A 26,928-nucleotide genomic window follows, 5' to 3' on the forward strand; every position below is an offset into this window, starting at 1 on the left:
GTGCTGAAAGTCATCATCTATTATCATTCGGTATCTTTGGATTCTAAAGTAAACAGCAGTCTAGCAGAGAATTTAAAAAAAAGGTTGGTGCCTAGCAATAAGGTGTCCCATGGCACAGGGAGACAGATAGAAACAAATTTTCTTTTAAAAGGACAGAACTGTACAAAGGTCAAGGGGTGTGCAGGTCTATTTCAGAGAGCGAAGGTCATAGGGAAAAGGGCCCACAAAAGCACCAGTGCAGTTTATCAGCCTTCAAAGCAGCTAGAACAGAAGAAAAGCTGTCTTAAGTGGCTTTCTGTCAGGAAAAGAAAAGCTTCTGAAACAGAAAACTGTGAAACAGCTGTTTAAGCTACCCATGTTAAGAAAAAAAGAGTTATGTTAACAGTTTGTTTAAGGTGGTTAGGGAAGGACATTAACTAATGTTAATGGCTAATAAGTAATTGAGTAAATAGAGAGGTTTGGTGAAAACAAATCACTTTTAACTGTGCCAATTGAATAAGAACTATGAAGTTGGAACAGGTGGCCCTTCACAGATTTGAATGTCGATAAGGTTGTTATTGAGGGTAAAATGATTGAATTTTTGATATTTTTAACAAGACTATTTTAATAATTCTTACTGAATAATACAATATTTTTGTTTTTATTCCCTTCTGTAAGCTTCAGTTTTTTTTTAAAGCATTCGAGCATCCTTTTAATGAACGTGATCAGCGACTAACCTCAACAAATAAATTGCAGTAGTAAAAGTTGGGGTCTGTCAGGCAGGTTTCACTGAGATCTGACTTGTCCACTATTCCTTTCAGTTGGGCAACATATGTCAGTGATTGTCTACTGGCATGCATACCAGTCCAAGTGTTTCAAAGTATTGTGTGGCAGAGAATATTAAATTGAAATTGTTCAAAAAGTCTATTATCTATGCTGATTGCTAATCTTCCTTCTGTGTGTTCTGTGCTTTGTACAGGAACTTTATTGTCTATTGGTTTAAGTACAGTTTTAGTGACACCAAATACATCATGTTGAAATTATGTTGTCCATATGGTTTGCAAATGGTGAATCAGGAGAGCATTTTATCAGCTTTTTTACAGAACATAAGAACGTAAGAAAAGTTAAAGCTTTTAATTGGAATAAGGCAAATTTGAATGGTAAGAAACATAAACTTCAAAAGTTGATTGGAGTAAACTGTTTGCAGGTAAAAGAATGTCTGACAAGTAGGAGGCCTCAAGTTGAGAAGTTGAGATTTCAGAGGCTTATGTTTCTGTTAGAGTAAAGGGTGAGATTAAGGAACAATGGATGATTAAAGGAGGAAATTGCAAAACCACTTGCAAAAATATTTGCAACAGCTATAACTACAGGTGAGGTGCCTGATAACTGGAGGATGGCTAATTGTTGTACCATTGTTTAAGAAAGATTATAAGGAAAAACCAGGGAACTATAGACCTGTGAGTCTAACTTTGGTTGTGGGTAAATTGCTGGAGATGATTTTAAAAGATTTATCGACATTTAGAGAGAAAAAAATTGAGTAGGGATAGTCAGCATGTTTTGTGTGAGGAAAATCATGTCTCACAAATTGATTGAGTTTTTTGAGGAAGTTACCAAAACGATTGATGAGGGCAAAGCTATGATGTTGTTTCTTTACTTTAATAAAGCCATTGACAAGGTTCCACAGAGTTCTAATTAGTAAAGTTACATCACATGTGATTCAGGATGAAATTGGCAATTGGATACATATATTTGGCTTAACAGCAGGAGACACAGTCATGATGGAGGGTAGCTTTTCAGACTGGAGGCTGTCACCAGCAATGTGCCACAGGGATCAGTTTGGGTCCTCTTTTGTTTATGAATGATTTGGATGAGAATGTAGAAGGCATGGTTAAAAAGTTCATGGATGACCCCAGAACTGGTATAGAAGACAGTGAAAAGGGTTTTCTAAGACTACAAAAGGAGCTTGATCAAATGAGTAAATAGGCTGAAAAAATGGCAGATGGAGTTCAGTCTGGATAAGTCAAAGGTATTGCATTTTGGTACAACAAACTTATACAATTAATGGTAGGGCCTTGGGTAGTGTTGTCAAACAGAGGGACGTGGGGTGCAGGTTCATAATTCTTTGAAGTTTGCATCACACTAAGACAAGGTGGTGAAAAGGGCATTTCTCTCACTTGCCTTCATTGCTCAGTCCTTTGAATATAGGATCTAGGAAGTCATGTTGAGGTTATACGGGACATTGGTGGGGGCTCTTCTGGAATATTGTGTCCAGTTCTGGTCACCCAGTTATAGCAAAGATATTATTAAGTTAGAGAGGGTTCAGAAGAGATTTACCAGCATGTTGCTAGGTATGGAAGGTTTGAGTTATAAAGAGAAGCTGGATAGGCTGGGACTTTTGTTTTCATTGTAACCTAGGAGATATAAGAGGTGACCTTTATAGAAGTTTATAAAATAATAGGGGCATAGTTAGAGTTAATGGTAGTTGCCTTTTCCCTAGAATGGGGGTTTCAAGACTAGGGGACACATTTTTAAAATGAGAACAATTTAGATAAGACATGAGGGGCAAATATTTTACAAAGACAGTGGTTGATGTGTGGAATGAACTTCCAGTGGAAGTGCTGGATGAGAGTACAATTGCAATGTTTAAAATACATTTAGGTAAGTGAAAGAATAGGAAAGGTTTGGAGGGATAAGGGCCTGGAGCAGGCAGGTGGGACTAGTTTAGTTTGGGGCTTTGGTCAGCATGGACTCTTGGACCAAAGGGTCTATTTCTATGACTCTATGACTCTAAGAAACAGAAGCAGGAATAGGTCACTTGGTCCCTCAAGCCAACCTGCTGTTCATAGGATCATGGCTGATCCATTCCAAGCCTCAACCTTTCTGTTGTGTCAGTTCCCTTTGGCCTCAACTACATGATATTCCAAAAATCTATCTACATCCTTTTGAAATACTTTAAGTACAGAACTCCAATGACACTTTACTGAATGTTGAACTTGAAGAATCTCGCTTTGTGCTTAACAATATTAAACAAAGTCTGGAAACTAATTAAGTGGTCAATGTTTATCATCTTGCATTCATCTTGAACTGTCACAAAATTCACAATGTTTTGTTTGGAACATGCTGCTCTCTGACCTCTAAATTTGAGGAATACAAATAATACAGTAGAGTCTTTGCATCATACAATATAGAGGAGGTCCTTCGATGGTGCAGGACCCATCTACCGTAATTCCACTTTCCAGCACCAGGGGTGATACCTTTGAACTTTATGATATTTCACATGCTCACCAATGTATGTTTTAAAGGTTGGGAGGTTTCTTGCCTCTTCTGTCCTCCCAGACGCTGCATTCCACCTTCTGGGTGAAAAGATTTTTTCCTCCAATCACCTCTAAACCTCCTGCTATTCAGCCTCAAAATATGCCGCCTTGTTTAACTAAGAGGGTCTTCAACTAATAGGAACAATATGCTAACTTCAGTGCAGGTCTTGACATTTTCACTTTGTGCATTTTCTAAATCACATTGCACAGTCTAAAATTGATTTTTCTGTTGCTAAGTCACTGTACAAATAAAAGAAAATGAACCATCTCTAAAGAAATGTCAAACCATATTCTATATTACAGGAAACAGGAGGAACGGGTACAGCAAGTGCGGAAAAAACTGGAGGAAGCTCTAATGGCAGATGAATTAGCACGAGCGGAGGAAGCAACAGAAGAAAGACGCTTGGACCGAGAGCAATATGATGCACAGGGGTGAGACTTTCATTGCAGCCTGGGTAATATAATTGAACGGCATAGGGCGAGATAATCTTTTAGGATTATCTCCTGTCTGGACCAAAAAAAAAGCAAGTTGTTTGGATATCTTGGCTAAATCACTTAATCCAATAAATTAAATCCCTCTGGATCAAGCAGCAGGACTTGTTCAGTATCTTTTAAAAAGCAAACATTATCATTACTTTGGGAGAACAGGTATATAGGACTGATTTTCTTGAAAAATCAGCCAATATTTGAGTTTCCTGGAGGGTTTTGCACCACAAGCCTCAGTAAGTCTTCTCTCATTATCTTTCCAAACCTGTCTCGTTACCTTAACTCCAAGCCTCCACAGCACCCTGCTTGTCATATTCCCCCACATTTACGACAGGTAGACGTACTTTCCATTGCAGGGACCTGTGTGGATCCCTGGTGGTGATGTCATCTTTAAAGTCTAGTTGTGCACCTGCTCAAGATCTGGCACTCTGCAGCCATTCTGGATGGTTGGTGTTATTTGAAAAAAAAAACTGAGGGAACTTTGGAAGTTCTGCTTGATAGGTGGGTAGTCTGCGTGCAGTTGCTTCTCATGGAGGTGTATCCTTAGATGCTGGTGACTGTTAGAGGTCTAGAGATGAAAGCTGCGAGGCGAGGGTACTGAGATACCACTCTGACTTTAATGCCAGGAATTGTCACTGTCGAGTTTCACTCTGGTGGGTATGAAAATAAAATTGCATATTAATGAGGATGCTAATACACGCAAGTAGGCCACTTGCCAGCAAGAATCTCCTCTCACCAGTCAACACTTACTTGGAAAATGGGACTACTTCCTCTTGATGGTGGGAAGCTCCTCATTGCTGGTCTTGTACATTTCTCCCAACTTTCCCTCCAGCCTTTTAAGGGTTGGGTTTAAGTTCCATCGTGGCAGATGGTAAAATTTAAATTCAAAGAAAAAAAATCTGGAATTAAAAGTTAACCAAATGGCGGTTAACTAAGGAAAACTAAGAGAGAATATGAAGAGATACTGGAAGCTAACATAAACAGGAAATCCAAAATGTTCTTTAGGCATGTAAATAGTAAAAAGATAGTGTTTGCAGTGATTTTCTCTTACATTTTATGTTGCTGGGAACTTGAATGAGATATCCTTCTGCGGAATGTTGTGGTTATTATACCATAGTCAACCATTCACATTTTGTATGGAATATGGATCTTTTACACCTAATTTAAGTGACTAAAAGAAAACAATGATTGAATTTCAGATTAATTAAAAGTGAAGGAGAGAAACAAGATTGCTTTGCGAAGCTGACCGCTTTGCTTTTCTACTCTAGGTATTTCGTCATCAAGAGTTGGTGCCTTGAGAATAAATGTAACATATCACTTCAAATATATTTCCAGCTGAGTTGTTGTCAGCATTTAAATAAGATTCAACCATATAAAATAGAGGGAAGACTATTATAAAGGTTGTTTTATTTTTTTCTCTGTGATGCTTAGATTTGTCAAAACACAGCACTACTCTTGTTTACATTTGTGCATCAGCTTGATAATTAATCCTTGGCTATGATAATGAGCTACTTTGTAAGGATCATTAACATTTTTTAATGTTATATTCCAAAATACAGTGGAATTTCTAGAGTTCTCATTAATTTAGAAAGAAATGTATATCTCCTGGATCATTTTCCATTTTGGATGCTTAGACCTATTTTTAGATTCCGTTCTAATTCTCAGATCAATTGCGAGCCAGGCTGAATATAGAAAGCTCAGAAGGGAACTGAACAAAAACAAATAAGGAAGGCTAAGAGAGAATATGAAGAGATACTGGAAGCTAACATAAATAGGAAATCCAAAATGTTCTTTAGGCATATCAATAGTAAAAGGATTATAATAGGAGTGGGGCCGATCAAGGATTAAAAGGGGATTTACACAAAAAGACGGGACAGAGCTGAGGTATGAAATGGAAATTTTGCTGTGGGTCTGGAGTGGCATGTAGACCAAACCAAGTACAAACAAAAGATTTCTATCTTTAAAGAACATCAATGAACTAGATGGGTTCTTACAACAATGGTTACTTGACTGCCATTTGGTTAACTTTTTATTCCAGATTTTTTTTCTTTGAATTTAAATTTTATCATCTGCCACGATGGAACTTAAACCCAGAGCACTGGGGCGGCACAGTGGCTCAGTGGTTAGCATTGCTGCCTCACCGTGCCAGTGACCCAGTTTTGATTTCAGCCTTGGGAGTGTGTGTGGAGTTTGTACATTCTCTCTGTGTCTGCCTCTGGGTGCTCCACTCATCTCCCACAAAGATGTACAGGTTATATGGATTGGCCATGCTAAATTGCCCCATTGTGCCTAGGGATTACGGGGATTGTGGATCTGAGTAGGATGCTCTTCGGGAGTTTGGTGAAACTAGGTTAGCTGAATGACCTCTTTCTGCAAAGTGGAGATTCTGGATTACAGGTCTAGTAACATTATCACTACTCTTCTGCCTTACCAGAAATGCATATAAATTTAATTTTGCAAATTTTATAAAAAGAGCAACCAGTTAATTCAAACACTGGTGGTCTGGTCTCTACACTGTATAAACCGCTGTCAGAGTTGAGGCGTGAGGTCAGAAAGGAAAATATGTTTTGTAGTTTTGCCTTTCTTGAACCTTTTCAGCCTTAAGATTGTTTCTTAATCTGCTACATGAGAAGAAGCTAGTTTTTTGGTGTGTATCTGATAAGTGGTTAACACTTCTTCCTAAGATTCAATATAGCAATGCAACTGGTGATTATTTTAGTGAAAATATATATAAAAATTCCTGAATAGATATTTCAGAACCTCAAAGATCATAATCTCTGCATTATTACCTAAACCATGTGAAGATTGGCCGAGAGCAACCAGATGAGGGAGATGAATGCATGGCTCATAGACTGCAGTGGTAGAAGTGCGTTTTAGGTCATTAGATACTGTTAGCTGTACCGGGTAAACTCAGCTCTATACTATTGGCCAAATCAGTTCTGTGGAAGGGTCACTGGACCCGCAACATTAACTGTCCTTTCTCTTCACAAATGCTGCCAGGCCTGCTGAGCTTTTCTATTTTTGTTTCTGTCCCAAGGGATTGTCTCCACCTGAACCATGGCTGAGTTCCTGCCAACTGTGGAACCAGAGAGAATTTTAAACTTAATAATGGGGGCAGGGGAAATATTTGTGAAGATGCAGTAAAGTTACAGAAAGAGTAAAAGGATAAAACCAAAGGTTCTGTACCTAAACACACACAGCATTCAAAATAAAACAAATTAACTCTGTGCGAATAGAAATAAATACACTCTGGTAGTCATCATAGGGTCATCGTGGCGCAATGATGTTGATTGGGACCTGAATCTTAAAGGATGACAAGGAAGTTGGCAAGTGTGAAAGGTTGGCTGTTAGTTAAAAGAATAAAGAACAGTATGGTTCAGGAACAGATGTTTTGGCCCACCAAGCCTGCACCAACACATGACACCTTTCTACATTAAAAGCCTGTGCGTTCTGTATCCCCCTATTCCCTGTCCGTTTAAGTATCTGTCATGATGCCTCTTAAATGCTTCTACCACCACCTCTGGCAGCATATTGAAGGCACTTAGTACTCTCTACTTTTAAAGAAAAGCCTCTCACATCTCCTTTAAACTTTTCCCTCTTTTATCTTAAACCTATATCTCCTAGTAATTGACATTTCTATCCAGGGAAAAAGGCACTATCTATTCTATCCATGCCTGTCATAATTTTGTAAACTTCTGTTAGTTGCCTCACAGTCTCCAATGTTCAAGTGAAAACAAATCAAGTTTGTCCAGTCTCTCATCGTAGCTAATACCCTCCACACCAGGCAACATCCTGGAAAACCATTTCTGTACCCTATCCAAACATTTACTAGTGGTGTAGCAACCAGAACTGTACCCAAGATACCACACTGCAAATAAAAGCTCATAGTGTAGAGGTTAGTATATTGGCATGGAGAAAAGATTGACTGGCTAACAGAAAGCTGAGAATAAGCATGAATGGGTCATTTTCACATTAGCAAGATATACTAAATGGTATGCGATGGGGTTGGTGCTCAAACATTTAAAATTTATATAATGAAGAAACAGAAGATACATTTATCAATTTTACTGATGGCACAAAGGTTGGAAGGAAAATAAATTGTAAAGAGGATATAAGACTAAAAAAGATGTGGATGGTTTAAGTGAGTCAACAAGGATGAAGCAACTGTGATATTGTCTGTATTGACAGGAAGAATAAAAACTTACTTTTTAAAAAAAAATCATGTCGGGTGTGGGCATTGCTGGCTAGCCAGTATTTGTCTGATCCTAGTTACCCTAGAATGTAGTGGTGAGCTGCCTTCTTGAACCGCTGCAGTCCACCTGCTGTGGGTTGACTCACAATGCCATTGGGGAGGGAATTCCTGGATTTGGACCTAGCAACAATGAAAGAATGGTAATATATTTCCAAGTGAGGATGGTGAGTGGCTTGGAGGGGATCTTGAAGGTTTCCGTATATCTGCTGATCTTGTCCTTCTAGATAGAAGTGCTTGTGGGTTTGGAAAATGCTGTCTGAGGATCTTTGATGAATTTCTGCAGTGCATCTTGTAGATGGTTGCAGCAGTGTGCACTGAGCATCAGTGGTGGAGAGAGTGGATGCAGTGCCAATTAAGCGGGAGGCTTTGTTCTCGATGGTGTCAAGTTTATTCAGTGTTGTTAGGGCTGCACTCATCCAGGCAAGTGGGGAGTATTCCATCTTACACTACTGACTTGTGCCTCATAGAGGGTGGACAGGATTTCAGGATACAGGAGGTGAGTTCCTTGCCGCAGTATTCCTCGCCTCTGACCTGAATTTGTAGCTACTGTGTTTACATAGTGTGTCCAGTTGAGTTTACGATCAATGATAACTTCCAGGATGTGAGGGTTTAATGTTGGTAACACTGTTGAATGTTAAGGGGTGGTGGTTAGATTGTCTCTTATTGGTAATGGTCATAGCTTGGCATTTGTGTTGCACAAATATTACTTGCGACTTGTCAGCCCAAGCCTGGATATTGTGCGGACCTTTTTGCATTTGGACACGGACTGCTTCTGTGTCTGAGAAGTCATGAATGTTGTTGGCCATTGTGCAATCATCAGCAATTATGTAATGATGAAAGATTACAGAGCTCTGAAATGAGTGTTCAGGATATGCTCTTGCAAGAATCAGAAAAGTTTAGTGTACACAAGAAAACAACTGAAATGTTTTCATTATGACTAGGAGAATAGAATACAAAAGTAATCACCTTAATGTACATTTATTTGGGGAACTGTTGAGACCTCTCTGGAGAACTATGGTCACCTTATTTCAGGAAAGATGGAAGCAGTTTATAGAAGGCCTGCCAGGTAAATATCTGGAATGCGAAAGATAGAAGGAAAGATTAGCTAGACAAGCTTTAGTCTTCTTGGGTTTAGAAGATTATGAAATGATTTTACTGAATCCTTGAAGATCCTGAAGAGACTTGACAGGGTAGATGCAGAGAGGATGGTTTTCTCTAATAGGAGAATTTAAAACTAGGGATCACAGTTTAAAAATCAAGCATTGTCCATTTAAAACACATATTATGGGATTTTTTTTCTCTTGAGAGTTATGAGTCTTTGCAAGCGGAGTCATTAGTTAAGCAGCAATAGATAAATATTTAAGGAAAAGGTTGAGAGGTTATGAGGGTTATGCAAGAATGAGAATTTTAGATTGCAATCAGATTAGCCATGAACTTGGTGAATGATAGAGCAGGCTGAAGAGGCTTAATTCTGCTCCTGATTCATATGTTTGTTTGTAACCAGGTTGATTTCCTGGCTTGATGGTAATGATAATAGTAATGTCTCAACCAGAAGGTGGTATCTCCAAATACACAGTATTCTGTCAATGCTATACTTAAAAAATCTACCTCAATCAGGGATTGGCAACCTTTTTTGTTATACAAATAAAGCCTGGAAAATATTATTGAATTTGCAAGACAAAAACTCTACTTCCAAATCAATTGACTAGCATGCATTATGGAATGCATAATTTGCATTTTAATAAGTAATATATATACTTGGCAGATGGAGTTTAAATTAGATAAATGTGAGGTGCTGCATTTGGAAAGGCAAATCAGGGCTGGACTTAAACACGTAATGGTCAGGTCCTGGGGAGTGTTGCTGAACAAAGAGAGTGCAGGTTCATGGTTCTTTGAAAGTATAGTCACAGATAGATAGGATAGTGAAGAACAGCAGAGGTCCCAGCACTGATCCCTGTGGAATACCACTAGTCACAACCCTCCATTCTAAAAAGCATACTTCTACTGCTACACTCTGTCTCCTATAACTAAGCCAGTTCTATATCCATCTTGCCAGCTCAGCCCTGGTATGATGTGACTTCACTTTTTGTACCAGTCTGCCGTGAGGGACCTTGTCAAAGGCTATACTAGAATCCATGTAGACAATGTCAACCAGTTTTCTCTCATCAATCATCTTTGTTACTGCCTCAAAAAGCTTGATCTAATTAGTAAGACATGATCTCCCCCATAAAGCCATGCTGTCTATCACTAATAACTCTATTTGCTTCTAAGTGTGTATAGATCATGCCCATGAGAATCTTTTCCAATAATTTTCATACCACAGACGTCAGGTTCTCAGGCCTTTAATTTCCAGGATTTTCCTTGTTACCTTCCTTAAACAATGGGACAGCATTGCTATTCCCCAGTCCTCTGGAACCTCGCATGTGGCCAAAGAGGTTACAAAGATATCTGTCAATGCTCCAGCAGTTTGTTGTCCTACCTCCCTCAATATTCTTGATTAGATCCCACCAGTACATAGGGATGTATCTACCTTAATACTTTTTAAGATGCACAACACATCTTCCTTTTTAATGGCAACTTGGCCTAGAAACTCAACATTCCCTGAGATCATCTTCCACCATTTCCTTCTCTTTGGTTAATACCAACCATAAAGTATTCGTTTAGGACCTCATCTACCTCTTCTGGCTCAACACACAGATTCCCTCCTTTGTCCTTCAGTGGGCCAACTCTTTCTCTGACTACTCTCTTACTTTTTACATATGTATAAAAAGCCTTGGGATTCTCCTTGATCCTGTTTAATGATGTTTCATGACCCCTTGTGGCCTTTCTAATTCCTTGTTTAAGTTATTTCCTACTTCCCTTATATACTACAAGGGCTTCATCAGTTCCCATCATCCTAGATCTTATGTATGCTTCCTTTTTCTTTTTGACCTAGATCGTAACATCCCTGGTCATCCATAGTTCACTTAAGTTGCCACACCCATCCTTCATTCTCACAAGTCTGAACTCTTGTCAACTGCCAATACAAATACTCCCACATGTCCAATGTAGATTTACCCTGAAAAAGGCAACATTCTCCAGTTCCTCCCTAATATTGTTGTAGTTTGCAATCTCACAATTGAACACCTTCACCCGAGGACTGCTGTTATCCCTATCCATGAGTATCTTCAAACTCATAGTATTATGGTCACTACTCCCGAAATGCTCCCCCACTGAAACTTGACTCACCTGACCAGACTCATTTCCAAAAACCAGGTCCAGTATAACCCTTTTTCTGGTTGGACTATTCACATATTGTGTCAAGAATTTTCCAAGATGTCACTATTTATTTCCCCATGTTCTCTATTTCCATATCCTTCACCACAATAAACACTGATGCAAAATATGTGGTGCTGGAAAAGCACAGCAGGTCAGGCAGCATCTGAGGAACAGGAGAGTTGACATTTCATGCATAAGCCCTTCTTCAGGATTTCCTGATGAAGGGCTTATGCCCAAAAAATCGACCTCCTGCTCCTCAGATGCTGCCTGACCTGCTATGCTTTTCCAGTGCCACACATTTTGACTTTGATTCTCCAGCATCTGCAGTTCTCACTTTCATCCACTGATGCAAAATAGTTATTTGGTATCTTCTCCATCTCCTGTGGTTCCACACATATGTGGCATTGTTAATCTTTAAGGGGCCCTATTCTCTCCCTAGTTACCCTTTTGTCCTTAATGTATCTGTAGAATCTCTTTGGATTCTCCTTAACCCTATTTGCCAAAGCTATCTCATGTCCCCTTTTTGCCCTTCTGATTTCTCTCTTAAGTATACTCCTGCTGCTTGAATCACTTGATTTCTGCTGTCTATACCTGACAAATGCTTCCTCTTTATTCTTGACCAAAACCTCAATTTCTTTAGTCAACCAGCATTCCCTATACCTGTTGGCCTTGCCCTTCATCCTAACTGGAACATGCTATCTCTGGATTCTCGTTATCTCATTTTTTTTAAAGGTTTGTCATTTTCCAACCATCTCTTTACCTGCAAACATCTGCCTGCAATCATGTTGTCAAAGTTTTTGCCTAATACCGTCAAAATTGGTCTTTCTCTAGTTTAGAACTTTAACTTTTAGATCCGGTCTAGCTTTTTCCATCACTATTTTAAAATTAATAGAATTATGGTCTCTTCCCCCACTGACACCTCAGTCACCTGGCCTGCTTTATTTCCCAAGAGTAGGTCAAACTTTGCACCTTCTCTAGTAAGTGCATCGAAATACTGAATCAGAAAATGTTATTGTGCACATGAATAAATTCTTCTCCATCTAAGCCGTTAACACTAAAATCCCCTACCATAAGCACCCTATTATTCTTAAAAATAACTGAGATCGCCTTACTAATTTTGTTCTCAATTTCCTGCTGAGTATTGCAGGGTCTGTAGTATACTCCCAACAAGGTGATTATCCCTTTCTTATATCTCAACTCCACCCAAATAACTGCCCTGGACGTATTCCCAGGAATATCCTTCCAATAACATTAGGTGATATGCCCATATTATTCAGATATAACATCAACAATTTATTTTAGTTACCAATAATGTTTAAAAAAAGCCATTATACATTGTATAAAAAAAAATTGGTGTAGGGCTGTTTTTCAGACTGGAGGCCTGTGACCAGTGGAGTGCCTCAAGGATCGGTGCTGGGTCCTCTACTTTTCATCATTTACATAAATGATTTGGATGCGAGCATAAGAGATACAGTTAGTAAGTTTGTAGATGACACCAAAATTGGAGGTGTGGTGAACAGCGAAGAAGGTTACCTCAGATTACAACAGGATCTTGGTCAGATGGGCCAATGTGACAGATGGAGTTTAATTTGGATAAATGCAAGGTGCTGCATTTTGGGAAAGCAAATCTTACCAGGACTTCTACACTTAATGGTAAGGCCCTAGGGAGTGATGCTGAACAAAGAGACCTTGGAGTGCAGGTTCATAGCTCCTTTAAAGTGGCGTCGCAGGTAGATAGGATAGTGAAGGCGGCGTTTGGTATGCTTTCTTCTGTTGGTCAGAGTATTGATTACAGGAGTTGGGAGGTCATTTTGCGGCTGTCAGGACATTGGTTAGGCCACTGTTGAATATTGTGTGCAATTCTGGTCTCCTTCCTATTGGAAAGATGTTGTGAAACTTGAAAGGGTTCAGAAAAGATTTATAAGGATGTTGCCAGGGTTGGAGGATTTGAGCTACAGGGAGAGGCTGAACAGGCTGGGGCTGTTTTCCCTGGAGTGTCGGAGGTTGAGGGGTGACCTTATGGAGGTTTACAAAATTGAGGGGCATGGATAGGATAAATGGACAAAGTCTTTTCCCTGGGGTGGAGGAGTCCAGAACTAGAAGGCATAGGTTTAGTTTGAGAGGGGAAAGATATAAAAGAGACCTGAGGGGCAACGTTTTCATGCAGAGGGTGGTACATGTATGGAATGAGCTGCCAGAGGTAGTGGTAGAAGCTGGTACAATTGCAACATTTAAGAGGCATCTGGATGGGTATATGAATAGGAAGGGTTTGGAGGGATATGGGCCAGGTGCTGGCAGGTGGGACTAGTTTGGGTTGGGATATCTGGTTGGTATGGACGAGTTGGACCAAAGGATCTGTTTCCATGCTGTACATCTCTATGACTATGACTGTATACTGATTTGATTTCATTTAGCCGTTACAGTCAGACATAAATCTGTTTCTTTGGACACAGCATTAAGCAAAATTATAGACAATATTTAACCAATTTAATCCTTGATATTATGTTTAAGATTTAGAGAGATGGGTGTTTATGATAACTTTATCCCATTGCAAAATGTAAGATCAGTAAACTATTTATTCCTAAATAGTGCATTCATTACTTAAATATTCTATCAACAAGATGATGGTGTTCAACCATTAAGTGAGAAACTAAGTATAAAAATGACCTCACTACTGGAGTTCTAATAAGCTCTCATCATTTCACTTTCTGCCAATGTACAGTTTACTGGTTATGAGCTGCTGGAAGTAGAAGGCTTAAAGTGCATTTATTCATTATGTTGATTTGTGCAAATTACTGTTCAGCAGGAGTTAAAGACCATTTAAGTGGTGCCATAGAATATCTGAAAAGCAATGAGCATTTTTAATTAGCAGCAAAATAACAATCTCTCTAAACTGAAACAACGAATCCTAATTCTCAATGGACTATGTACAAATGGGCAGAAAAAATATATAGGAGGAAGTGAGGACTGCAGATGCTGGAGATCAGAGCTTAAAAATATATATTTGACTTGGCAAAGGAAAATTATGTGGTATGTTTGTTTCTATCATCTTGCTCTTAATTTTTTTGAATGTCTTGCAAACTCCTTTTTAGTCATATGATTAGAAGTCTCAGTGTCCTGCTGTGAATTTAGCTTGAATTAAGTTCATTCTTTTTGCATGTTCACAGCAGAGTAACTTAACAATAAATCATGAGGATGCTGGAAATCAGAAACAAAAACAAATTGCTGAAAAAATCTAGCAGGTCTGGAAGCATCTTTGGAGAGAAAGCAGAGGTAACATTTTGGGTCCAGTGATCCTCCTTCAGAACAGATTGTAGCTCGGTAATAATTGGTATATATATTAAAGAAGGGATTGGTGGGAGAGGGGAAGGTGTAAATGAGTTGGAACCCAGGGGAGAGAGGGAAGAACAGTTGGGCAGACAAAGGAATGGGTAAAGGTCAGCCCAGGAGAATAAATTGTCAGTAATGGGGACCATTAGTGAATGAAAATGGGAGGTTTATGGTAGCAGCCCATGTGATGACAAGGCCTGGTGTATGAAGGTTGGGATAAGGACATGGGAGAACGTATTCCTGCATGACGATTATTGAGCTTGATGTTGTTAAACTTGAAAGGATTTAGAAAAGATTGACAAGGATGTTGTTGGGATTGGAGGATTTGAGCTATAGGGAGAGTCTGAATAATTTGGGGCTTTTTTCCCTGGAGTGTTGGAGGCTGAGGGTGAACTTAGAGGTTTGTAAAATCATGAGGGGAATGGATAGGGTGTATAGCCAAGGTCTTTCTCCAGAGTAGGGGAATCCAAAACTAAAGGGAAGAGGTTTAACGTGAGAGGGACCTTAGGGGTGACTTTTTTATGCAGAGGGTGGTGTGTGTATGGAACAAGCTGCCAAAGGAGATGGTGGGGGTGGGTACAGTTACAACATTTAAAAAGCATCTCATTGGATAAATGATCATGAAGGGTTTAGAGGGACATGAGCCAAATGTTGGCAAATGGAACTAGGTTTAAGATGTCTGGTCGTCATGGGTGCTTTGGACCGAAGAGTATGTTTCTCTGCTGTATAACTCTGACTGAGTCCAGAAGGCTGTTCTTTCAACTGGTGCTGAGCTTCACTGGAGCACTCCATCAAGCCCAAGACAGAGATGTTGACCAGGGAACACGGCGATGTGTTGAAATGCCAGACAATCAAAACTAAAGTCATTTTTGCAAACAAAACTTAGGTATCCTGCAAAATGGTTGCCTAATCTGCACTTTGTCTTCCTAGTGTAGTGGAGACACCATTGCGAGCAGCAAATACAGTTGACTAAATTGAATGCTGATGTGGAGGTGTCGGTGTTAGACTGGGATGGGCAAAGTTAAAAATCACACGACACCAAGTTATAGTCCAACAGGTTTATTTGGAAGTACTAGCTTTTGACGTGTTGCTCCTTCATTGGGTAGCTACCTGATGAAGGAGAAGTGCACTGAAAGCTAGCGCTTCCAAATAAAACCTGTTGGACTATAACCTGGTGTTGTCATTTTTAAATTGAATGAAGTACAGGTAAAGCACTGCTTCACCTGGAAGATGTGGCTGGAGCCTTGGATACTGAGGAGGGAGAAAGTAAATGGGCAGGTGTTACATCCTCTGTGATTGCATGGGAAGGTGTAGTGGGGATGTGGGGTGATGTTGGGGGAGAAGGAATGGACCAAGGTGTCTCAGAGGCAATGTTCCCTGAAGAAAGCTAACAAGGGAGGTGAGGGGAATGTGTGTCTGGTGGTGGCACGCCGCTGGAGATAGTGGAAATGGTGGCAAATGATCCTCTGGATATTGATGCTGGGAGAATGGTAGGTGAGGGGGACCCTATCGCTGTTATGGAAGGAAAGAGAAGGGCTGAAGTATGGGAGATAGGTCAGACACGAGTGAGGGCCCTGTCAATGACGTGCAGGGGAATCTTTGGTTGTGGAAGGAAGTGGACATTTTGGAGTACCTGTAATCAAAGTTGGCATCATCAGAACAGATGTGATGTAGACAGAGGAACTGGGAGAGTGGAACAGCACCTTTACAGGATGCATGGTGTGAGCATGTATAGTCAAGGTAACTGTGGGCGTCTGTGGGTTTGTAGTGGATATTGGTGACCAGCTTAACCGCAGAAATAGAAACAGATGTGGATGAAGGGAAAGGGAGGAGTCAGAGCTAGATGAGGGGTGGAAATTGGTAGCGAAATGGATAAACTTTTACAATTCTGGACAAGAAAGGGAAAAAGCACCAATTTCATCAATATACTGGAGAGAGAGTTATAGTTCGGTACCAGAACAGGACTGGAACAAGAGATGTGCCGCATACCTCTCAAAGAGACAGGCATTACTGGGGCCCATGCTGGTCGCCATGGCCACCCCTTTGACCTGAAGAAAGTGGGGGGATTTAAAGGAGGGGTTGTTCAAAGTGAGGCAGAGGAGGGTGGTGAAGGATGGGGACGTGAACCTTTTTGCAGGACGAAGCAGAGAGCCCTTAGACCATCCTGATGGTGAATGGATGTGGAAAGGGAATACATGTCCATGGGAAAGAGGAGACAGCTAGACCCTGCAAACTGGAAAATCTGAAACTGATGTAAAACATCAGAGGATTCACAGATGTAAGTGGGAAGGACCTGGATAACGGGAGAAAAAATGAGTTGAGGTAGGAAGAGATGTGTTCTATGGGTAAGGAGCAGGCAAGAACAATGGGTCTGTCCAGGCAATCCTGTTTGTGAATTTTGGGAAGGAGGCAGAAGTCGGCCCTCAACCCTACACAGCCTATCAGCTTGGTGGCAGGAGCAAGCTGATAGTCCCCAACCCTACACAGTGGGAAGATCACTAGATGAAATGAGATAAGTGACTGTTGTGGACACAATGGCCTGATGTTCTATGGTGGGTTCATGGTCCAGGGGAAATGGGAAGAAGTATCTGAGAGCTGGTGCTCAGCCTTTTCAAAGTAGAGGTCAGTACACCAGACAACAGCACCACCCCCCCCCTTGTCGGCTAGCTTGTACAATCAGCAAAATGTGCAATCTCTATATACCCATGACAGCGTTGCCAAATACCAGACTAATGCCATTTACAAGTTCACTGATGACACCACCATAGTCAGTTGAATCCCAGATGGCGATGAAACAGACTACAGACGGGAGGTGGAAGACCTGGAAAAATGGTGCACTGAGAACAACCTAGCTCTTAATGCTGGCAAAACCAAGCAACTCATTATTGACATTTGGTGGGATGTTACACATTAACAGTGCAGATGTGGAACGAGTGGAGAGTGTCAAGCTCCTGGGAGTGGTCATTCACAAGCTTTCTTGGACTCTTCATGTGGATGCACTGGTTACAAAGGCCCAACAACATCTCCTCTCCCTCAGGCAGCTGAGGAAATTTGGCATGATGGCGATTACCTTTGCCAACCCTTATAGGTGCACTATCGAGAGCATTCTGATCGAATGTATCACTAACTGGTATGGCAACTGTACCATTCAAAATTGGAGGTGGTTACAGAGAATGGTGAACTTGGTCCGGATAATCAAAAAGGCCAACCTTGCATCTATAGAATCGATCTACCGGGCCCACTGTGAAGGAAAGGCTGCCAGCATTGTCAAAGATCCATCCCACCCTGGCAATGTTTTTCTACAACCTCTACCATCGAGGAGAAGGTACAGAAACCTGAACACACTCACCAGCCGGTTTTGCATCAGTTTCTGTCCTACTGTTGTTAGAATACTGAATGGACCCTCTTAACATCTGCTTTTACCTGTGTTTTGGTTTTTGCTGCTGTTTACCAATTATTTACTTATCTATGCTACTTAACTCTGATCTGCTTGTATTGTTCGCAAGACAAAGCTTTTCACCTGACAATAAATTCAATTCAATTGTTGAAAAGTCAGAGTTGGATATCAAAGCTTAGAGTGCATTCAGTTCTGAAGGAGATAGGTCAGAAAGGGTAAGGGAGGCAAAGAAGTTAAGGTGACAAATGTCACATCAACAATTCTTGATAAACAGACGGAGAGCAGGTAAACAGCTGGAGGGAGAGTGTTAAAGGTGAGTGAAAGGATCTGTGGGACAGGGAGAGGGCTCTTAAATTAACAATACACAGCCAATATTATAGAGGTTAGGGGCTCCATATTGTGTCTCCTGGAAAATATGCCATGTTTGTCTCAAGCTTCTACCTCTTCGACAGCACTGTATAATATTTAACCGAAGAGTAACCCACATGGACCTCTTCCCCTACTTTACATGTTTACTCCTGACTAATGCACCTAACTTACACGTCCCTGAACAATATGGGCAATTTAGCATGGCCAATTTACCTAACCTGCAACCTTTGGGTGCTCTGGTTTCCTCCCACAATCCAAAGGAAACCCATGCAGACACTAGGAGAATGTGCAAACTCCACCCAGACAGTCACCCAAGGCTGAAATTGAACCTGGGTCCCTGCTGCTGTGAGGCAGCAGTGCTAACCACTGAGCCACTGTGCTGCCTAGGTGAAGAGGCACATCTTTTATGAGAATACCTAAGCACATTTGAAATAGAAGCAGAAATAGATCATTTGGCCCTGAAATCTGCACAGCCATTCAATAACATCATAGCTGATCTGTTTGTTTCGAATTCCACATTCTCAGCTACCTGAGAATGTCTGATTCCCTTGCCTTGCTAGACGTTATCTATCTTTGCCTTAAAATATATGCATACCTCTTATCCACCATCTTCTGAGGCAGAGAGTTTCAGAGTCACACAACCCTCAGAGAAAAAAAGTCCATTCTTCACTGTCTTAAAAGAGTGACCCCTAATTTTAAAAGAGTGCTGCATAGTTTTAAACTGAGTCACGAGGACTCACAACCACCTGATGAAGGAGCAGTGCTCCGAAAGCCAGTGCTTCCAAAAAAACCTGTTAGACTATAACCTGGTATTGAGATTTTTAACTTTCTACATCTACCTTGTCAAGACCAGTCAGAATGTTATAATTAAATCATCCCTCGTTGTTTTAAATTCCAGTTAAAAGAAACCTCGCCCGTCCAACTTATTTTCGAAGACTTAGTCCAGCCATCAACCTTATAAACCTCCTCTGAACTGCCTCTAACACAGACTCGTGGTGCTGACAGCAGCATTTTTAGAGCAACATGACAAAGGGACTCTAGGCTGGCCGACTGCTTCCTGCTGGTCTTGGTCCCTGTGTCATGGTGATCCAGACCCATTTAAGAAGGGCCAAATGGTGAACTTTTAACTTATCTCTTTATTTTATAGCTGAAAATGTGTTGCTGGAAAAGTGCAGCAGGTCAGGCAGCATCCAAGGAACAGGAGAATCGACATTTCAGATTCTTGAAGAAGGGCTGATGCCCGAAACGTCGATTCTCCTGTTCCTTGGATGCTGCTTTTCCAGCAACACATTTTCAGCTCTGATCTCCAGCATCTGCAGTCCTCACTTTCTCCTCTTTATTTTATACTTTGCCTAAGACTTTGTGTCTAGGTTCCTTTGTTCCTAAGATGGTGCTGGGAATAGTGACATCGTACACTTCTTACGGTACCCCTGTTTCCCTGTACTTGAGTACGCGTGATGATTAAAAACTAATTCAGTAGTGTTTTCTTTTTTGAAATAAGGAGACCAAAATTGCACACTGCATTGGATATATATAGTCTCACCAGTGCTCCGTATAACTGAAGTAAAACATTTTGTTTAGTTCTTCTAGCATTAAAGGAGAGCATTCATTCATCATCATCATTGTACGCTGTGTCTATATACTAACCTTTTTGAGTTTCACATGGAAATCAACGTGGAAGTTAGAGCAGTTACCAAGCGACTTCAGTTGCCTGCTTGTTCGTGAAGGACTTCAGTGTTGTTCATTGGACACCACCATTTCTGTATGCTCTGTTGGCACTGGGCGCACACATACCTCTTATCCACAGACTTTGGTATCTGACGTATCAGCCTCAGAACCCTCATGAGTCATCTCTGATCCACTTATAGAATGCTTCTGCTTTTCAATGCAGCACCAGCAACTATTATTGTAATGTTATAGCAAGGACACAGAGGTCCAGGATGCTCACATGCATGCACGCGTGCGCGCACACACAAAACTGATGGACCTGACCAGGATGCTCACAGCATCCTTGTCTTGCCTTGACTCTCTGCATTACACCCTCAACGAGAGGTGCTGGACTCATTTTACTTCTGTTTTATCTTGTCATTTAGTTAGACACAAAGGAAGGAAGCTTCTCATAGCTGTCAGCAAGTTTCATTCAAGTCAAGAGGGATAACTTCGTCAGGAGGTTCCAGCACAGTAAGTCAGGAGCGTTGATACAGTTAGCTGCTTGGAGTGCTCATAGTGAGGATGCTCTCCACATAAGGTGTGTGGAGTTAAATGTGTGTCAGGTCACCATCCTTAATCGTTGTTTCAGCCCTGTTTGGGCTGTTTCCCTCTTAGAATTGGCGAGGCAGATACTACAAAAGTTGTCACAGCTGTTACTTTTGGTGTAGTTGGGAGGTGGGGTCAGGTAGTGCAGAGGACATGCAATAGTAGTGGAAGGAGTTGGGGGTGAGGGACAAAATGTGAGGGAAGATGTTGCATATGATATTAAGAGTAGTAAACCATGAGCTTTGGTTGGAGGAGTGTACAAAAGCAGAAATAGTGAGTGTGAGGTGTTGAAGAGGTGGTGGTTGGAGTTTTACTGGCAGAGTGGAAAAGGTCATTAACCTCCTCATTGACCTACAATGCTGGATTGCTGAAACTGCTTTAATACAGAGCAACCTTGCAACAGGTTGGCATGGTCTGATGTCACAGCCACCTTTGCTGATCCTGTGCACTACATTGTCCAGCAGAATTTCCAGGACCTGCCCATAAAACAAGGTGGCAGTTTCCTCTCTCTGCTGTGCCCAGGGATTATAGCAGGAACTGTGTAGGTCAGCTCAGCAGCGACATTGCTTGTGCACATCAGGCTTTTAAAGGTAGCATGGATGCAAAGAATGCTGGTTAATTCCAGTATATTGGTTAGAATGCCATGATAGTGAAACTAACAGATGAAAGGCTTAACAGACAATCAATTTTTCAATGTATAATTTCAGTTATATCACACTGTAAATGTTTGCTATAAATTCTGTTAGGATTGAGCCCTCCACTACCACCTGTTGAAGGAGCGACGCTCCCAAAGCTCGTGTGCTTCCAGTTAAACCTGTTGGACTGTAACCTGGTGTTGTGTGATTTTTAACTTTGTACACCCCAGTCCAACACTAGCATCTCCAAATAGTGAGTGGCAAGTTATTCTGGGAATGGGGTGCGGAAAGATGGGGCTGGAATTGGATGTGATGGACATTTATAAGGCGCAGGTAGGTTGTTAATGAAGCAAATTGTTAGGATAGGGCAAGAAAACCTTAAATCTCGTGGCTGAAATCTCTTCAAAGAACTTGACTCAGACTTCGCCAAAAACCCATAAGATTCATCCTGGTGAAACGAAGAGACTGGGGTAAACAAATGCAATTTGCTGTATTACAACTCATAATGGAAAATCTGCTACGGTTAACCTTCAATGAATGAGCCCCGGGGACCTGACATTTTAAGCCAATGTGAAATCATGTTGTAAAGTATGTTCTTTCTTTAACAGGATGGTGTAAAAAAACTTTACTTCTGACTTTTTCTAAAAAAAACACAAAAATCCATGCAGAACAACCATTTGAGCATGTAAATCAAATTTACTTATGAAGGGAAATCTACTTTCACCTCTTCTAGAATTCTCTACTGCGTATCTTGATTTTATTTTCCCAGATCTGTGATCAAATAAAAAGCCAAATCCAGACTATTTTCTGAATAGTCTTGCAGCTTTGTATTTTTAGGATTATTTTTGCCATTATGACTGGTTGATAAAGTGTCCTTTGCCTAAATTACACAGGAACATAAAATCAGAAGCAGAAGTGTGCCGTTTGAGCTCAAGACACGACTGATCTGATTAAACTTCACATCTGCATTCCTGCCCATCCTGAATACATTTCACCTCCTTGGTTACCAAGAATCTTTCTAACTCTGCCTTAAACATATTCAAAAATCACACAACACCAAGTTATAGTCCAACAGGTTTATTTGGAAGTACTACCTTTCGGAGCGATGCTCCATCAGGTAATTAGTGGGGCAGGATCATGCAACTCATACAATATATTGAACACACCTAGATTGCTGTTAAGTCTTTCATTTTTTAGAATGGGTTGCACATATCAATAAATAGGGTGTAGGTTTGCTCGCTGAGCTGTAGGTTTGATATCCAGACGTTTCATTACCTGGCTAGGTAACATCATCAGTGGCGACCTCCAAGTGAAGCGAAGCTGTTGTCTCCTGCTTTCTATTTATATCTTTCTCCTGGATGGGGTTCTTGGGGTTTGTGCTGATGTCATTTCCTGTTTGTTTTCTGAGGGGTTGATAGATGGTATCTAGATCTGTGTGTTTGTTTATGGCATTGTGGTTGGAGTGCCAGGGCTCTCTGAATTCTCTGGCATGTCTTTGCTTAGCCTGTCCCAGGATAGATGTGTTGTCCCAGTCAAAATGGTGTTTTTTTTCCTTTGTGTGTAGGGCTATGAAGGAGAGAGGGTCGTGTCTTTTTGTGGCTAGCTGGTGTTCGTGTATCCTGGTGGCTAATCCTAGTAGCACACAAACCCACCAACACTCTCAAACAAAAACTAACAAACTTAAAAGACCCAGTACATCCCATGGACAAAAACCAACGTCATCTACAAAGTTCCATGCAAGGACTGCCACAAACACTACGTAGGACAAACAGGAAGAAAGTTAGCCACCAGGATACACGAAAACTAGCTAGCCACAAAAAGACATGACCCTCTCTCCCTCATAGCCCTACACAGAGAGGGGAAAAAAAACCACCATTTCAACTGGGGCAACACATCTATCCTGGGACAGGCTAAGCAAAGATGTGTCAGAGAATTCCTAGAGGCCTGGCACTCCAACCACACGGCCATAAACAAATGAACAGGAAATGACATTACCACAAACTCCAGGAACCCCATCCAGGAGAAAGATATAAATAGGAAGCAGGAGACAACAGCTTTGCTTCACTTGGAGGTCGCCACTGATGATGTTACCTAGCCAGGTAATGAAATGTCTGGATATCAAACCTACAGCTCAGTGAGCAAACCTACACCCTAAACCTCAACCTGAGCTACAAACCTTGCAAAAATACCAATAAATATTCTGATTCATGGGATGAGGGCATGCAGGTTAGTCTAGCATTTATTGCTTATCCCTAATTGTCAAGCGTCAACACAGAGGAACCTTGATTACCTGGCATTCAGTTATCTGAATTTTGGATTATCCAGACAAGATTGCAAGGTCCCAATGTTTGGCTAAACTGTGTTATCCAGCATTTGATTGTCTGAACAAAATACTCCCTGCCTGAGGTGTTTGGATAATCGAGATTCCTCCATACATTGCTGCAGGTCTAGAGTCATGTATAGGCCAGACCAGGTAAGGATGGCAGCTTTACTCCCTAAAGGGCATTAGTGAACCAGATGGGTTCTTCATGACAATCAATAATGGATTCATGGCATCATAAGACTCTTAATTTCAGGTAATTATTGAATTCAAATTCCACTGTCTGCCATAGTGAGATTCAAACTCCAGTCCCCAGAACATTATGTGGGTCTCTGGATTAACAGTCCAGTGATAATACCACAAGACCATTGCCTCCCCCACAAGCCTTGCTATGCAGTCATTCCTCAGAGACAACCTCTTATTTCAGGTATAAGTCTGGCAAACTTCTGAACTGCCTTTCATGCATTTACATCCTTGCTCAAATATAGTAAACGATACTGTGCACAGTACTCCAGATTTGGTTTCAAGATTTCCCTATCTAACTGAAGTGTAACCTCCCTATCTTTGTATTTCATTCCCCTTGCTATATGTGATGACATTCTATTAGCTTTCCTGGGCCTAATCACTTGCTGAGGCATCAAATTCCTAACGGAGCTACTTCACATCTCTTTACCTTGTATGCAAACTAATGATATAAACTAATGCGTGGCATTTTCTCAGTATGTTCTCTATCTATTTCTCTCTTGTACCCCTGTGTACCCCTAACTGATGAAGCACTTCGGAATGAGATCAGAGCACTCAGTCCATCAAAGTTGTTCCATCATTCAGGATGGATATGGCCTTTCTATGTGTCAACTCCATTGGCCTGCATTACCTATCCAAAGTATATTGACCTCAGTCTTGAAAATTTTTATTCCCGCACATTGTCAACCTTTTGTGAGAATGGGATACACATGAGTGGACATGAACTGCTCTTTATATATCCATGACAACACTCTTTACACTGACCACTTGTCCCAGTGCTGAATCACACTCTCTGTCATGGTGAGCTACCAGGTATTGCACAAATCCCTCCTTCCCATTCTAAATAATGCAAATATTTCTTACTTTTGAATTTATAAGCGGAAGTGTTAAAATTAGATTAGATTTTAGATTAGATTACATTATAGTATGGAAACAGGCCCTTCGGCCCAACAAGTCCACACCGACCCGCCGAAGCACAACCCACCCATACCCCTACATTTACCCCTTACCTAGCACTATGGGCAATTTTAGCATGGCCAATTCACCTGACCTGCACATCTTTGGACTGTGGGAGGAAACCGGAGCACCCAGAGGAAACCCACGCAGACACTGGGAGAACGTGCAAACTCCACACAGTCAGTCGCCTGAGGTGGGAATTGAACCCGGGTCTCAGACACTGTGAGGCAGCAGTGCTAATCACTGTGCCACCCAATCTGGAGAATATTGACAAATTATAATGTGTCTGCAATCACCTCACAGTTGTTTCTAAAACCCTGGTGTAATCTCTTGATTCTGACTTTTTAAACACACTTACTCTAAATAGATACAAAGTTAGCCTTGGAATCACAGATTCTGAAGTTGATAACATATCATGGCCAAGTTCAGAATCAGAACTTGTTCACTTTTCACTCTCCATTTAGGAACTACCTCTACATTACAGATTTTCTGTAGCTGAGCTAATGGATAGTTTGACCTCTTTGCAGAAAAGTACTATTTTGGTGCTATAATTTTGTGTATCTGCACACTTACCTGATTTCGGACTATAGAGCTTCTTTCCTGTTTAATGTATAACTCACAATAAACATTTTAAGTCATTGGTATATAAAGCAGCCAGAGCAATTCCAGTTAGTAGTGGATTTTTTTGGGAGCTATTACAGAAGCAATCTGTGCCATATCCATCTGTTTTATGCATTCATGGGATAACAATGTTACTAGCAGTGCTGGCATTTATTTCCCATTCCTGATTGCCCTTGATAAGGTAAATTGGTTCCTTGCTTTTGCTAATTTGTAATACAAAGATTGATTGATTATCTGGTGTTTGAAAAGGTAGCCGTCACATATAATTTTTCCTCCCTCCTGTGACTTCAGTGTTAGCCACGTAAGGAGTTTGCAACTTGGAAATTTTTTGGGAAAGCTTGCAAGGATTTTAAACAAAGTCTATTAGTGGACGCTGCAATCCAGTGGTAGTAGTGGATTTAGCTTGTGAAGCATGAAGGTGGTACAGTACTATAATCTTTCCAATGGAATTGTTTGCAATAAAAGTAGTTATCCATTGCTTAGTTTTTGTTTACTGCTTTGCATTTGTCAAGAGCACCAGCTGTAGTAAGTAAGAAAGAAATGGAGTCATTCATTGAAGCAGTTTTTGAACAGAATAGCTAAGTCACTCAATTGAGTCGATAGTAAGATCCTAGTTAAGATGCTTTATTAGACTAGATGATTTGAGGTCTTCCCAATTAGCATCTTAAATAGGCAGCTCCATGTTTGAAACTGTGCCCCCAAATTCTATTACCCCGCATGAGAGGAAATGTCCTCTCAGCACCTACCCTTCCAGCCCCCTCAGAATCTTGTATGTTGGATCAGCTGTCAATTTTCTAGACATTTATAAGCCTAACCTGCTCAGTCTTTCCTAATTAGACAGTCACTTCAATCCAATTCTCTGAAATGCATCTAGTGCAATTAAGTCCTTTCAAAAGGGCCAAAATTGTACATAGCACATAGCTGTGGTCTCACCAATATGCTATAGAGTTATGGTAAGGTCTCCCTGGCTTCTTCTGCCTTGTATTTAAGAGCAACCCACCATTTGTTGTCCTAATTATTTGTTGTACCTGCATGCTCATTTTTTGTAATTCATTTACACAAACATCCAGGCTCTTCTGTACTTCAGGTGTCTGTGCCTATTTTTCGAAATAGCCATTCAGCTACTCAGTTTCCTGCTCTTTCCCCAGTAACTTCTACTACTTTGTTTTGTTTTCAAAAATTACAATGCCATCTGCAACCACCATCATTTCAGACAGTGCATTGCTGGTTATAAGCTGCTGCATAAAATAAGATATTTTCAACTTACCCTCGACTCTTAGACAAAGATTTTAAATCTCCATTCTCTTGATATGGAGACTTCTGCTAATGAGAAGTTTCTCCTTAATTACTCAAGGTGCCTTGTGATTTACTTCTCCCTTGTCTGAGACATTAATGTCTTTCTTAAGGGGTGAAGCCCAGAATTTGACAGTACTTTTCAATTCACAGTGGGGGAAAAATAAAAAGATGCTTGGAGGTAATGGAAGGAAAATTATTGTCTGGATTAGTGGTGC

At 40.8% G+C, this 26,928-nt stretch overlaps 1 protein-coding gene across 1 annotated transcript in view; it reads left to right on the forward strand.

Moving 5' to 3' along the window:
• The window catches only part of LOC140479858 (methyl-CpG-binding domain protein 2-like), a 113,216-nt gene that overhangs the window by 84,970 nt on the left and 1,318 nt on the right, over nt 1–26,928 (forward strand). Inside the window, exon 6 of the mRNA XM_072574180.1 lies at nt 3,597–3,725. Coding sequence (XP_072430281.1) covers nt 3,597–3,725 — 129 coding nt within the window. The remainder of the gene's footprint in view (nt 1–3,596; nt 3,726–26,928) is intronic.

The sequence above is a fragment of the Chiloscyllium punctatum genome, chromosome 1 (assembly GCF_047496795.1).
Source record: "Chiloscyllium punctatum isolate Juve2018m chromosome 1, sChiPun1.3, whole genome shotgun sequence".
Lineage (NCBI taxonomy): Eukaryota > Metazoa > Chordata > Chondrichthyes > Orectolobiformes > Hemiscylliidae > Chiloscyllium > Chiloscyllium punctatum.